The sequence below is a fragment of the Corvus cornix genome, chromosome 1 (genome assembly GCF_000738735.6).
Source record: "Corvus cornix cornix isolate S_Up_H32 chromosome 1, ASM73873v5, whole genome shotgun sequence".
In the NCBI taxonomy this organism is placed as follows: domain Eukaryota; kingdom Metazoa; phylum Chordata; class Aves; order Passeriformes; family Corvidae; genus Corvus; species Corvus cornix.
Genome location: NC_046332.1, coordinates 23011330 through 23023041, shown reverse-complemented (window position 1 = coordinate 23023041; position 11712 = coordinate 23011330). Strand labels below are relative to the sequence as shown.

At 47.1% G+C, this 11712-nt stretch overlaps 1 protein-coding gene across 1 annotated transcript in view; it reads right to left on the bottom strand.

The window, feature by feature from the left end:
- Positions 1–11712, bottom strand: part of IGSF11 (immunoglobulin superfamily member 11) — a 105562-nt gene that overhangs the window by 1080 nt on the left and 92770 nt on the right. Inside the window, 7 exon segments of the mRNA XM_039558881.1 lie at positions 1–1416; positions 1419–1755; positions 2524–2674; positions 2897–3019; positions 4017–4172; positions 4967–5174; positions 6362–6525. The exon segment at positions 1–1416 is cut by the window's left edge and continues 1080 nt beyond it. Of these exon segments, the coding sequence (XP_039414815.1) occupies positions 1303–1416; positions 1419–1755; positions 2524–2674; positions 2897–3019; positions 4017–4172; positions 4967–5174; positions 6362–6525 (1253 nt within the window). The 3' untranslated portion in view covers positions 1–1302.

Below are 11712 nucleotides of genomic sequence, written 5' to 3'. Positions count from 1 at the left end.
GAGATGGCAGGGCCACTGGCAGATGCCACCAGTACCCAGTCCTGGGACACTGAGGGAAGTGGGGGAGGCAGAGAGAGAGTGTGTTGGCTTCCTAAAGCAGGAAACAAATCCTGCCAACATGTCTGTGCATGTGGGAGAGTGGGAATGAAAACTCTGATGCCTCTCTGTGAAGGCTCCAAGCACAATGTGTTCCCTGCCATGCTGCCAAGCCCTGCAAATCCTGATGAATAAAACCCACCATGCAAACATCAAAATTGTGGGGTTTGAAGTCACTTGCCCTAAACCAGAGCAGCCCAGGGGCAACAGATGCCTCATGAACCTGCCTGGTGCTCTCCTACACCGTCCAGCTCCTCTCTGCCTCCTGAATAACCCCGGCAACACCCCAAGAAAAGAAAAAAAAGAGTTGTAAGCCCTAGAGCAGCAGCAGAAGTAGCAGCAGCAGGAGCAGCGATGCAGCCTCACCCTGCACCAAGTGTCTGAGGGAAAGATGCTCAGACGGCTGCATCCTCCACAGCTATAAATAGGGCTCTGGTAGCACTCCAACCTAGTGCAGGAGAAACACCCAGTCTGAGGACCTGCATGTGTCTGTGAGTGCCTGTGTGTGTCTCTGTGTGCTGAGGTGGGAGGAAGAACTGCAAAAAATAAACACAAATGCTCCCCAGTCTGCACCCTCACCCAGCCATCCCCTTGGCTGGGCTGGTGGCTGTGCCTGCCTTCATCTTGCCCCTCCAGCCTGTCCCATGCCTCCTCACACCTGGCCCCAGTGCACAGTACTCCCTAATCCAGCAGTGGAACCAAGGCCATGGGAAGCTGGGGCTGCTCAGCCTTCCCTGCCCCAACACAGGCCGTCGTCCTCTTGGAAACAAAACAGCAACAACAATGGAAAAAAAATAATATATATATATATATCTCCCGAACCTCCCTGAAAGACCCAAATGGATGGAATCAGTCCCCAACAAAACCAACAGGAAATAAAAGCAAAATTTCCCCCCAGGGTCAGGCCCGAGTGCATGTCCCAGCTGGGGCCCAGCAGCCCGGGAGCATGTCCCAACCTCCCTGCTGGTCTGGCCTTGGCACATCTGTGGCGTCCATCGGCGCGAGGAGCTCCAGCAGCTGGGGGAAAAGCGGCTCAGACAGGGCTGTCCCACTAGCTGGCAGCAGCCTCGAGAGGGAAGGGCAGGAGGAGACGTAAGTGTGTGACACCCCGCCACCTCGCTGCCTTTCAGGAAGGAGTAGGGTGGGTCTCTTCACCCCACCAGGGATGAGAGGCCCCTTGCTCAGCTCTCAGCCGCCGACACGGTCCTACACCAGGGAGCCAGCCCGGCTCTGGGCGGGCACCATGACGGGGACAGCCCCGATCCGCTCCAGCGTGGCCTGGCTGACTGCATAGGAACGGGTGTGCGGCAGCCGTGGCTTTCCCTGCTGACGGAACCATTGCTCCGGATCACCTCCTGAGGCGACGCGCGCGTGCTGGCCGTCACCACCAGTGTCTTAGGGGGAGCCGGGGATTGGGTGGCCACCGTTGGCATAGACGGGCGGGCACTCGTGCTCCCTGAGCGGGAGAAGGGGGGCTGGTGAGCATCGTTGCTGTTGCTGAAGCGGGTGAAGGAGTCTGTGGCGTGGTTGGCTTTGGGGTCGTTCCAGTAGCGGCTGTTGTAGGTGTTGGAGGAGGTGAGGGTGTCGTTCTCTGATGAGGATGCATCAGCGTGGAACGTCTTTGCGGCAGAGGAGCATTTGGGTGGCAGGTCATCCTCCCTGGGAAGGAGAAGGTGTGAGGGCATATGGAGGATGCTGGCCCACTTGTCCAACACCCTCACCCCCAACCACCATGCTGGGGTCAACACCATTGATTCAAGGAGAAGGACAAGGAGATTCAAGGAGAAGGTGAATCAGCATTGCTCCCTGGCCTGTTTGCTCATCCATCTTTGCAGCACCCACCTGTGTGCTCCATGTTCCTACCACTGAGGCAAATGACCCATGCTCATGTGTCTACCCAGAAAGTCACAGTCACAGCCACTGGTACTTCACAGGCAGTCAGTATGACTGTACAATCAGTGCAGCTGATCCTCAAGGGACCTGCAGAAAGCTGCCAGAGGGAAACCCTGTGACTGTAACAACAGAGAATATCACAGCTGTATCTCCAGAGCTTTTCAGCTATCACTGTCTGGCATTATGGGTCAGAATTCCCACCACATCACTCTTCTACAGAGATAACAACACGAAGTCCCATCCCTCTTGCTGGCAGAGGGGTTGGAATTAGATGATCTTTTAAGGCCCTTCCAACCCAAGCTGTTCTGTGATTCTATGAAGCCAAATGAAAAATCTCTCTTTAAAGGCAATACTGAAAACAAAATCTGTTGTTACCATTCTTCATTTTCTCAATTTTCTGGACATATATGGACATCTTCCCCTGACCCCAGGGAACACACCCAGGATTAACAAAAATAAGGTTTCCAATTCCACTCCTGTCAGCCACAGCTTTTGCTCGGAGGTCCCCCACTATCAGCTTTCGCTGACCCTTACCTTATCTCATTGGGAATTTCCTCTTCCTCTTCTTCTTTGTGTTTATTTTTCCAGTAGAACAGTGCTACAGCCACCAACACAATACAAACAACAAGTACAACGGCACCTGTGGCCACCGCTCCTGCAATCAGGCCGATACTCCGTGGGTGAGCTGTGGAGATGATTGAACAGAGCATGGAGAAGAAATCAGGGATGGGCTGTGGCCATCTATAAGCACATGAAGCTTGGGCAGGGAGAAAGGCAATGTTCCCATTCCAGGGCACTATTATCTTCTGATAGAGAGGCACGTGATGGCTCACAGTAAGGTGTGTAACCACATTTGCTGTCACAAGACAGAAGCAGGTGGTCAAGCCTCCCCTGGCAAAATACTTACGTGCAATGACTTGCAGGTCCAGAAGGCAAGTGCTGGTTCCAATGGCATTTGAAGCCACACATTGGTAAAGACCTGAGGACACAGTGCTGATATTTCGGAGAGTGACAGTGCCCTGGACTTGGTCTAGTCAGAGAGAAAAGACGGATTTAAATCCCTCCCCCGCTTGAGGAAAACCATGAAAAGGCAAAGCCAGCAAATAGAGAACTTTGGTGTGAGACTATTAAGAGAGAAATAAATTAGGAAATAACCTTGAGATGGAAGCATTGTGCATGCACATACACACACAGAGACAAGATTAGGTCTTAAGGAGCTTACACTAGATGTTTCTTTTTCTTCTTATAGAGGAATTTCTGCAGATGAAAGCTTAGGACTCTCAGTATTGTATGAGAGCAGGGAAGAAAGAGATGCGAAATTACCTATACCAGATCTACTTGTTAAATTAACTGCAGAACCCCTACTCTCATATCCCTTGGCTCTCCATCTTCTGCTCTGCCAATATTCCTCATTCCTGAATTATATGAAACTGAAAGCTGGCATATTCTTAAAATACAGCAACATAAAGGGCAAAAGTACAGCTATGAGTATTTGCTCAGGACACCTAGGCTAAGAAAACTTATGGGTGGGGCTTGAGGCTGGGAAGCACCAGTTTGATCAGAGCTGTGCTTCTACACACATCTGAAAAGCAGCTCTGGCAGTAATTTATTGGAGAACAGTGGCATCAGTATGAGAAGCTGGCAGTATTTTCCTAATGTGATTCTGCCTCTCTTTTCCCTGTTTCCATTCTATAAGCCTTTCATTTGGTGTAAAATGCAGGTGAGTTGGCAGATGAAATTTCCAGCCACATGCCAGCATCTAGCAACCACTTTCTCTCTCTTCCATTCAACCCAATCCTTGTTTTTCAATAGGGAACATGTTTCTGTACCAAAAAAACCTATGAAAATTTAAGTGGCCTCTGGAGGGTATCCAGTCCACCATGGGCTTTAGGAATCTTCATTCCAGTAAAGGGACCATGCAAATGATGGCAGACGCTCAATGAGCCATGCCACCTCTGGCAGCTCAGACAAGGGAAAAGCTCAGGCTGCCACCTGGGAAGTAAGAGGATAATCAACAAAATGAGCACCTTGTGTGGCAGTTGGGGGCAACCTGGGGACATTGTCCAGTTTCTCCCAGAGGTATGTTGGCCGGGGTATGCCTTCTTCTGAGCTGCAGGTCAGTGTGATATCGCTGCCCACGTCCAGGGACCCCTGGATTCTGCAAAGCGGGACAGAAGGAGGAACTGCGAGAGAAGAGGGGAAGGTGATAGCAAATCAGGAAATGTGACCAAACAGTGGAGTGTAGGCTCACTCTAGACACGGGCTGCTGGGAAAAGCAAGGAGAGTGGCATGAGCTGTCAAGGGGACAAGACTGAGGCAGCAGACAAGAACTCATTGTGGTTTGGGGGGTGACAATTCACACAAAGATTCCTGACCCACCAGCCCATCAAGGTTACAGACTACTCCTGATTTGCACAGGACCCAGTTCTCCTTGGATCCCTCCCTTGAGAAAAAGGTGAATATTTCTGTGTTTGAGACATCAAGGATGGTGAAAGTTAACAGAGCTGCAGACAAAATTTACTGTGATTGGGTTTTGCTTTCATATCCCTATAATGGCATGCACTCTAGAGTATTTAGCATCAATGGAAGCATCCAGAACTAATTGCTTTCATGGAAAAGAAGCAAAAATGTAAAGTCATTCTCTCCTCTGTTGCTATGCACCAAACCCCTTACGCTCCCTTCAGCCCTCCAGGATGCCCTCATACTTTATTCCTGCTTCTTTGCAACTCCACATCACAATACCAGCACAAAAACTTTCTCTCCACCATATTTTACAGCTTCATTATATGCTGCCTGCATATGAAGTCTATGTGCCCTACAAACTCCCACAGTACTCACAAGGCAGCCCATTCCTCACCACAGGATGTCTGTCGGCTCAAATGCAAACACAGTACTATATTGCTAATGATGCACTATCATGCACAGAGATCCTCTTGTCCCTGTTCCCCCCTCTCCCCCATAATACCAATAAACACACCCAAGACAGTAAGTCCAATGACTCCAATATTCCTGATGCCTCGGTCGGGAAGATTGTTGACCAAACACTGGTATGTGCCAGTATCCGATAGCTGAGTGTTGTTGATGAAGATGGAGGCACTGGTGGTTGGCATTGTCACAGCAAACCCCACTCGCCCATAGAACTGGGGTGCACCACCAAAGATCTGACCCCCTTGGTAGAGAATAACCTGGAAAAGAAAGGAAGGCTCAAACAACACTCTGCAGAAGCTGAGCAAGGAGGAAGAACAGCAAGCAAAACATGGGCTTACAAAGCCAAAAGGAGCAGTTACTAAAGGATCTCTGAATAACCCAAACCTCGATATACATCCTAGCACAGGTGTTTTTTCCAAAAGAGGAACACACTCTGTAGCCCATTTTATGTCAATGAAAATGTTCACAGAGGTAGCAGACCAGAAAGATACCCAGATCTTCTGGCACAGCTGGATTGGCAACACCAGCCTACTTCATATGATAGTCATTACCCGTCTGGACAGGATCAGTGTACAGAAGCAGAGGCTCTCTGCAGGTCAGTGAGTACTTTGATGAAAAGCATCTGCCCAGTGGACGGTATCATTTTGAGTCTCCATCAGCAAGATCCTGCCATGATTTGACACTGCTTGCTGAAGATATTTGGGATGAGCTGAATTGGACAGGCAATGCAACCTTCGAACCTCCACAGCCTCCGCCAGTCAGACTGTACTCAGACCGGGTCCCTAAGGAGCAAGTATTCTTCAGCGCAGGTTCTCACACTGAATACAAAATGTGGTGAGGGCAGCATGGCCCAAGACAGATGTATTTCAGAGAAATGGCATTCTTCTGTTGTCAGAGTACATGGGCAAAAAACAGGCCAGTATATCTCAGGTTATGATTCTTGTGCCCACAATTATATACTCTCATTTGCTAATATTTGTAAGAATGGGACTTGCAAAAGCAACAGAGTGAAAAAATAAGGGAAGTAAAAGGGGCAATGATTCTATGAGAGGTTATGTGTTAGAGGATATTTTACATAGATTTCACAGGCTTAAGGCTGCAGCTGCTCCCAGGCCCATCAAATTCCATATCCACTGCACCAAAACCTGGATTGTATCTCCTGTGCTCTTTTGAACACACAAGCCCCTGGAGGCCCAGGGCAGTACTACAGCATCACATACACTTGCCCCTGCTGCACATCCAGCCAAGGACACAATGTGCATCTGCTAACAAAACATTGAATAAAACAGATTCATATAAGATCCAGAGGACATGTTCAGCAGTGAAGGGACAATGAAATTCTGGGACAACCATAGACTCAGCATTGTAGAGGGCCTACATCCAGAAAAGGGTGGAGAACAGGAAAGCCCCAAGGAAATACATGTTCCAGTAAGAAAAGACCTACCTGTTGAGGCTGGTTGGCGTTTGAAAGAGGAATGACCATCCAGATGACATTAAGGTTAGTGAGAGCAGCGTTAGTGGTGAAGGTGCAGGGCAACACTGCTGTCTGGCCTCGAGCAACCTGGATACTCCCTGAACTGACTGACACCTCCAGAGGACACACCAGACCTGGAACGAGAAGGACACACAGTTCAAGCACTTCAAGAGAAAGACACACAGTTGAAAGTACTGCAGGTCACCCCATTGTGTTGGTTTAACACAGCCTAGTTTTAGTGGGCAGGAAAAAGCCGCTTGAAGTTTCTACTGTGTCCGGCCCAGAGCCAATCACTAAAATGATGGGCACGATGGGCAGGTTACTAGCCCAGTTAGAGAAGTTGGTAACGCCTCTGTGATGACATATTTAGGAAAGGAAAAACGGTGGGAAGTTCTCTTTTCTTCTCCTGAGGGGTGATGAGGTGACTGCTGGGACCCATCCTGGCGGGGGCTGCAGGGGCCCATCCCATCATGGGCCACCGGGCGCCGCGAGCTGGGGCTTTCCCGAAGCCGAGACTGTGTGGCCGGGGGCCTCCTGAGGCTGGGACTGTGCAGCCGGGGCTTTCCCAAGACCGGGACCGCATGGCCAGGGCCCTCCCAAGGCTGGGACTGCGTGGCCAGGGCCCTCCCGAGGCCGGGACCATGTGGCTGGGGCCGCCCATGCAGTGCCAGCAGAGACCATGTGGCCAGCAAGGAAAACATGGCGAACAATTCCCTGATATGGAGCCCAGACAAAATCAACCTTCTCAGTGAAGTGAAGCTCTGTAAGAACTTTTCAATCAATAGAACTTGAGAACAATAATACCTACGGACAACAACTTTCTCTCAAGTCAGAGGAAAAGGAAAAGTGAGGACATGTGAGGAAAACCAACATGGCAGCATCGAGGTCAGTGAAAAGAAGGAGAGGGAAAAAGTGCTCCAAGCACTGGAAGAAGTGCTCCAAGCAAGCCGTGGTGAGGACTGTAATCCTCAAAACAAACTGCTTCCCTGTAACTCATGAGGTGCATGGGGGGGTGCAGAGATCCACCTGCAGCCCATGAGGAACGGTGCTCACGCTGGAGCGCGTGGATGCTAAAAAGCTGTAATCTAGTGAGGAACTCGAAAGAGGGAGAGCACCCTTGCTTCCAGAGATAGAGAACCCTTGCTTCCAAACTAGAACAGCTCATCCTTAAAAGACTAAACCCCATGAACTAAAATGACCCATGCTGGGCAGTTGTGGGAAGACTGCTTGGCCCGTGGGAGGGACTCACATTACAGGAGGTAGGGCAGGCTGCTGTTTGTGAAAGTTAAAGCCACGCTGGAAAAGTTCACAGGGAACTATCTCCCATGGGAACAATCCCATGGCACAGCAAAGAAACTCTTTTCCTTAAGCGTACTGAAGAAAGATTTTTAAGAAGTGAAAGACTGACCAAAACTCCGTGTTTTGTCTCCTTGCGCAGTTGATGGGAAAGAGGGAGGGACTAGGAAGGAAAGGTATTCGTAAGGTTTATTTTTGTCCTCATTACCCTTTTTATTTTGATTCTGCTAATAATAAATTTTCTTTATACTGTTTAAGTTTTGAGCCTGTTTTGCCCTTAAAATTAATTTCCTCTAATCCTTATCTCAACTCATGAAGTTTTTGTTTTAATTCCCCCTCCCCTGCTGAGCTATAGCAGAGGAAAATAAGTGAATAATTTTTTCGTGGGTGCCTGGCACTTAGCCAATGTCAAAAAACCGCAACACCCATACACTTGCAGGTCACAACACATTATCCCATTCCTACGCAACTGTACCCTACCAGCTACGTCAGGCTAACAGGAATTATATTCCTTCCTCAGAGATCAGTCTGCTCTCACACAGTCTTTTTTTACAGGCAAATGAGATATGTGGCCCTTTTAAATGAGAGCACTCTAGTTTCAGAGCCTCTGAAAACAACCGGGGTTCTTTTGGCAACAGGCATAGAGCCATTAAGAACAGCCAAGCTGTGTCTCAGAGAATGAGATATGTTTTCAAACCCATCAATCTTAATGATACCCAACATCAGGGAAACAGAAAAAGAAACTGCAGTATTCACCAAGAAACACAGTTCTCCTCCCACTTCTATGTCTCATAAAGTCCAGCAAGACCCAAAGTACTTCAGTGATATTTTTAATTTAAAGGGTTGAAAGATATTGGGAGATCTCATCAAATCTCGTTTATTTTCCAGACTTTCCACCATCCACTTCTTTGCATTCCACACAGACTGGACACAGATGAAAGCCTGTTAAGCCCCAGCTTCCCAGTACAGCAGCTCAAGGCTGCCATTTTAAGACTGCAAGTCACACAGGGAAATATCTCCATTCCTATCACCAAAATCTTGTCAAATGCAACTAACCAAGGGGTCTCCACCACCATTTTGAGCAGCACTAAAATGCTTTAAACTATTTCTCTCCACAAAATCAAAATCTTGACTACAAAAAGCAATGTCTCTGTATGACAGCTCAGCATTTTCTTGTTCAAAGCATGTGGGAGGGTATTGGAGAAGAAGGCAAGGAGTTTTCAAGCTCCAAGGCAACAGCAGAATACTGCTAACATCCAGGTGCTGTCTGCAGACCGCCCTCTTCTCTTGCTGAATCCAGGAAGGGCTGCCTGCAAAGTTTCTATTTTCTGCCAAGAGACACTGGTTTGCTGAAGGTGAAATGCTTCATGAGAATAGTTTTCTATCTGAACTACCAAGAAATTGAACAGGCTAATGTCTGAGGAAAAGGTGTCTCCCACATGCTTGTCTGCTGAGATCCTTCCCAGACAACAGAATGTAGAAATGCAGCACTCAGAGCCTGGAAATGCTGAGCTTCAGATGCTACAAATCCAAAGTCTCTAGCACCTGAACAGCCTCCCATGTGTTCCAGGGTTTGAACTGACTGCTCCAGAGTTGCAGTACTCCATCAGTTTGCAAAGGCTCAACCACCTCCTCTAAACTTCCATTCCTTCCTCCACATCTCCTACTTCTAAAGCCTCAGGTGGTTCAGCAAGGCTCATAAATGCTTCAGAACAGAAACAGACAAAATTTCTCTTTAACCTCTTCAAGTGAAGTTCACAAGTTTCTTATGTTATGGGAAAAAAAACACCCCGAGTCTGAATTTCCTCTTGTCTTGGGACATATTTAAAAATATGGAACATTTTGGAAATTCCTAGGGAAACAGTTAATCTCCAGTGCTAACATCTCAGAATTAGGTGGCTGGATGAGAAACAGCTGGTGAAAGCTTAATCCATTAATCTCCTATGCAAGTCTGTCAGCAGCGAGCAGAAGTAAATAACTTGAAGAGCCAGTAATAAGCATCACCTTTATCACGAGGCATCTGCCTTCCAGCTGTGTATGTGGGCAACAGGCTGGGAATGGATTTAGACTCCTCATTTTCTTATGGCTGGCCAAGCAGTGGCAGTAGCCCAAAGCCCAGAAGTGATCCATGTCAATTTGGAGATGTCTCTTGCTGAATGTGACTCTGACAAGGGATTGTCTTTTCTGCAGGCTGAAATTTGAAGGCTCTCTTGCCATGACTACTCATCTAGTCTAGCATCATCCATGTGCTAACCAGTCTGCAGGGAGTCACAATGATTTGAACATTTATTGGATTGATGTCTCTCTCCAACATGGTGCAGAAAGTCCTTCTATTACGTTCAGCACAGACTTAATGAGATGCTTTCCATGAGAGGGAAAGAAACTACTCATCCAATTTGGAACAGCAATATGTGTTCTTCAGCCCCATTCCTTATCACTTCCACTTTCCACTTCATGAAAAACCCACACATTCAAATTCTTGTCACCCAGAAAAAGTAATGCTTAAGTGTGAGTGTTCCAACTTACTGCAAAAGTTAGACTTTGCAGTTTACTTTGCAGGATTAGTTACATCAATCACTCAGTTGTCAAGATGGTGAGATTTTCACGTCTAATCACCCTCTTGCTACTCCTAATATTTATTATTAGTTGATTGCAAACATTCTGCAGAATAATAAAAACACTAAAATAGAACACGCATAATTTAGTCACTGTAAAAATAATTTTTGATACATTTGAGGACTTCCAAATGTACTCATGAGCAATTTAAAAAATGAAAGAAAATATATATTCCCTTTTCCCTGCCAGTACCCCACTCTTAGGGTGCAACACCAGACAGCCATTATCTCCTTTTCTTTTGAAGGCACCACAGCATCTCTTTTAATTTGAATGCCATGGATCAGGGGAGCACAAAGGAGAAGCTGAGATCACCATTCATTTCTCTTGCCCAGGGGAGCTGCTTTGAACCTGGCCTGCAAGATGAGTACATCCACATACACCATGCTGTCCTTGTTAAACCACCAGGCAAGCCAGTTCCTCAGACTTGCCCTTACCTCCCACATCCCAGTGCCTGCCAGCTGCTCTTTGGCCCTTTCTTCTCTCTTTTGGTGTACAAGACAGGTGGCATTTAAGGACTTGTTTTGTTAAGCTGAGTGGCACCTGGAAGGCTACAGCTGGGGAAAACACACACAGCCACTTCTGACAAGGAAGCTTAAACAAGGCAACAGGAAACAAAGGCAAAGTCTTCTTCCAGCACCATAAACAGGGAGGTTGGGTGGTGTGTTAGCACAGCACTGGGGCAGGGGGGCAGTGCTACAACATGACTCCTTTCCCAGGGAAACAGATGAAAGAGCAAAGATGAAACCCTCTTCAGAAACTGCAGCATCTCAAGACTACTAGAAAATGTAACACATTTACACATGCACTTGTATATCTATGCAAGTATTTTTGTGACTGTGTTCTTCCACACCAATACTCATGGCCCAAAATGCAGATGGCTGCACACGAAGTCACATACACTTATAAACCTGTATGCCCAGGGAAACACCTACTAGGAAAACTCAACCAAATGATTCGTGTTTAAACATTTTAAAATAAAGCATTGCAAAAATGTGGGTTTGTATTAATGCAAGAGGAGGGAGGCAGGGGAGAGAGGGAAGAAGAGATTTCAAATTTAGCATATCTATTGGGATAGGGATTTTTCAATGCAGCCTAAGGAATGAGGACTTGAATTCCCTTGAGTAGATATAAATGCAAATATAGATATATGCACACACATACAGCCTACTAAGTCAAATTACACATAAGAGGTCAGAAAAATCAAGCAAAGGATGTTGTAAAAAGTCTCCTTTTGCAAAGTTATACAATCCATGTATTTTCTAAGCATTCAGAACTTTAATGACTTCTGAGAGACAAAGAATCGATCACCATGAAATCATCTCTCAGAATTGGATTACAATGGCCATTACACCCTCTCTTGTGACTGCAGTCTCCTCCTTACTTAGTAATTAAGCAACCCTGTAAGCAGC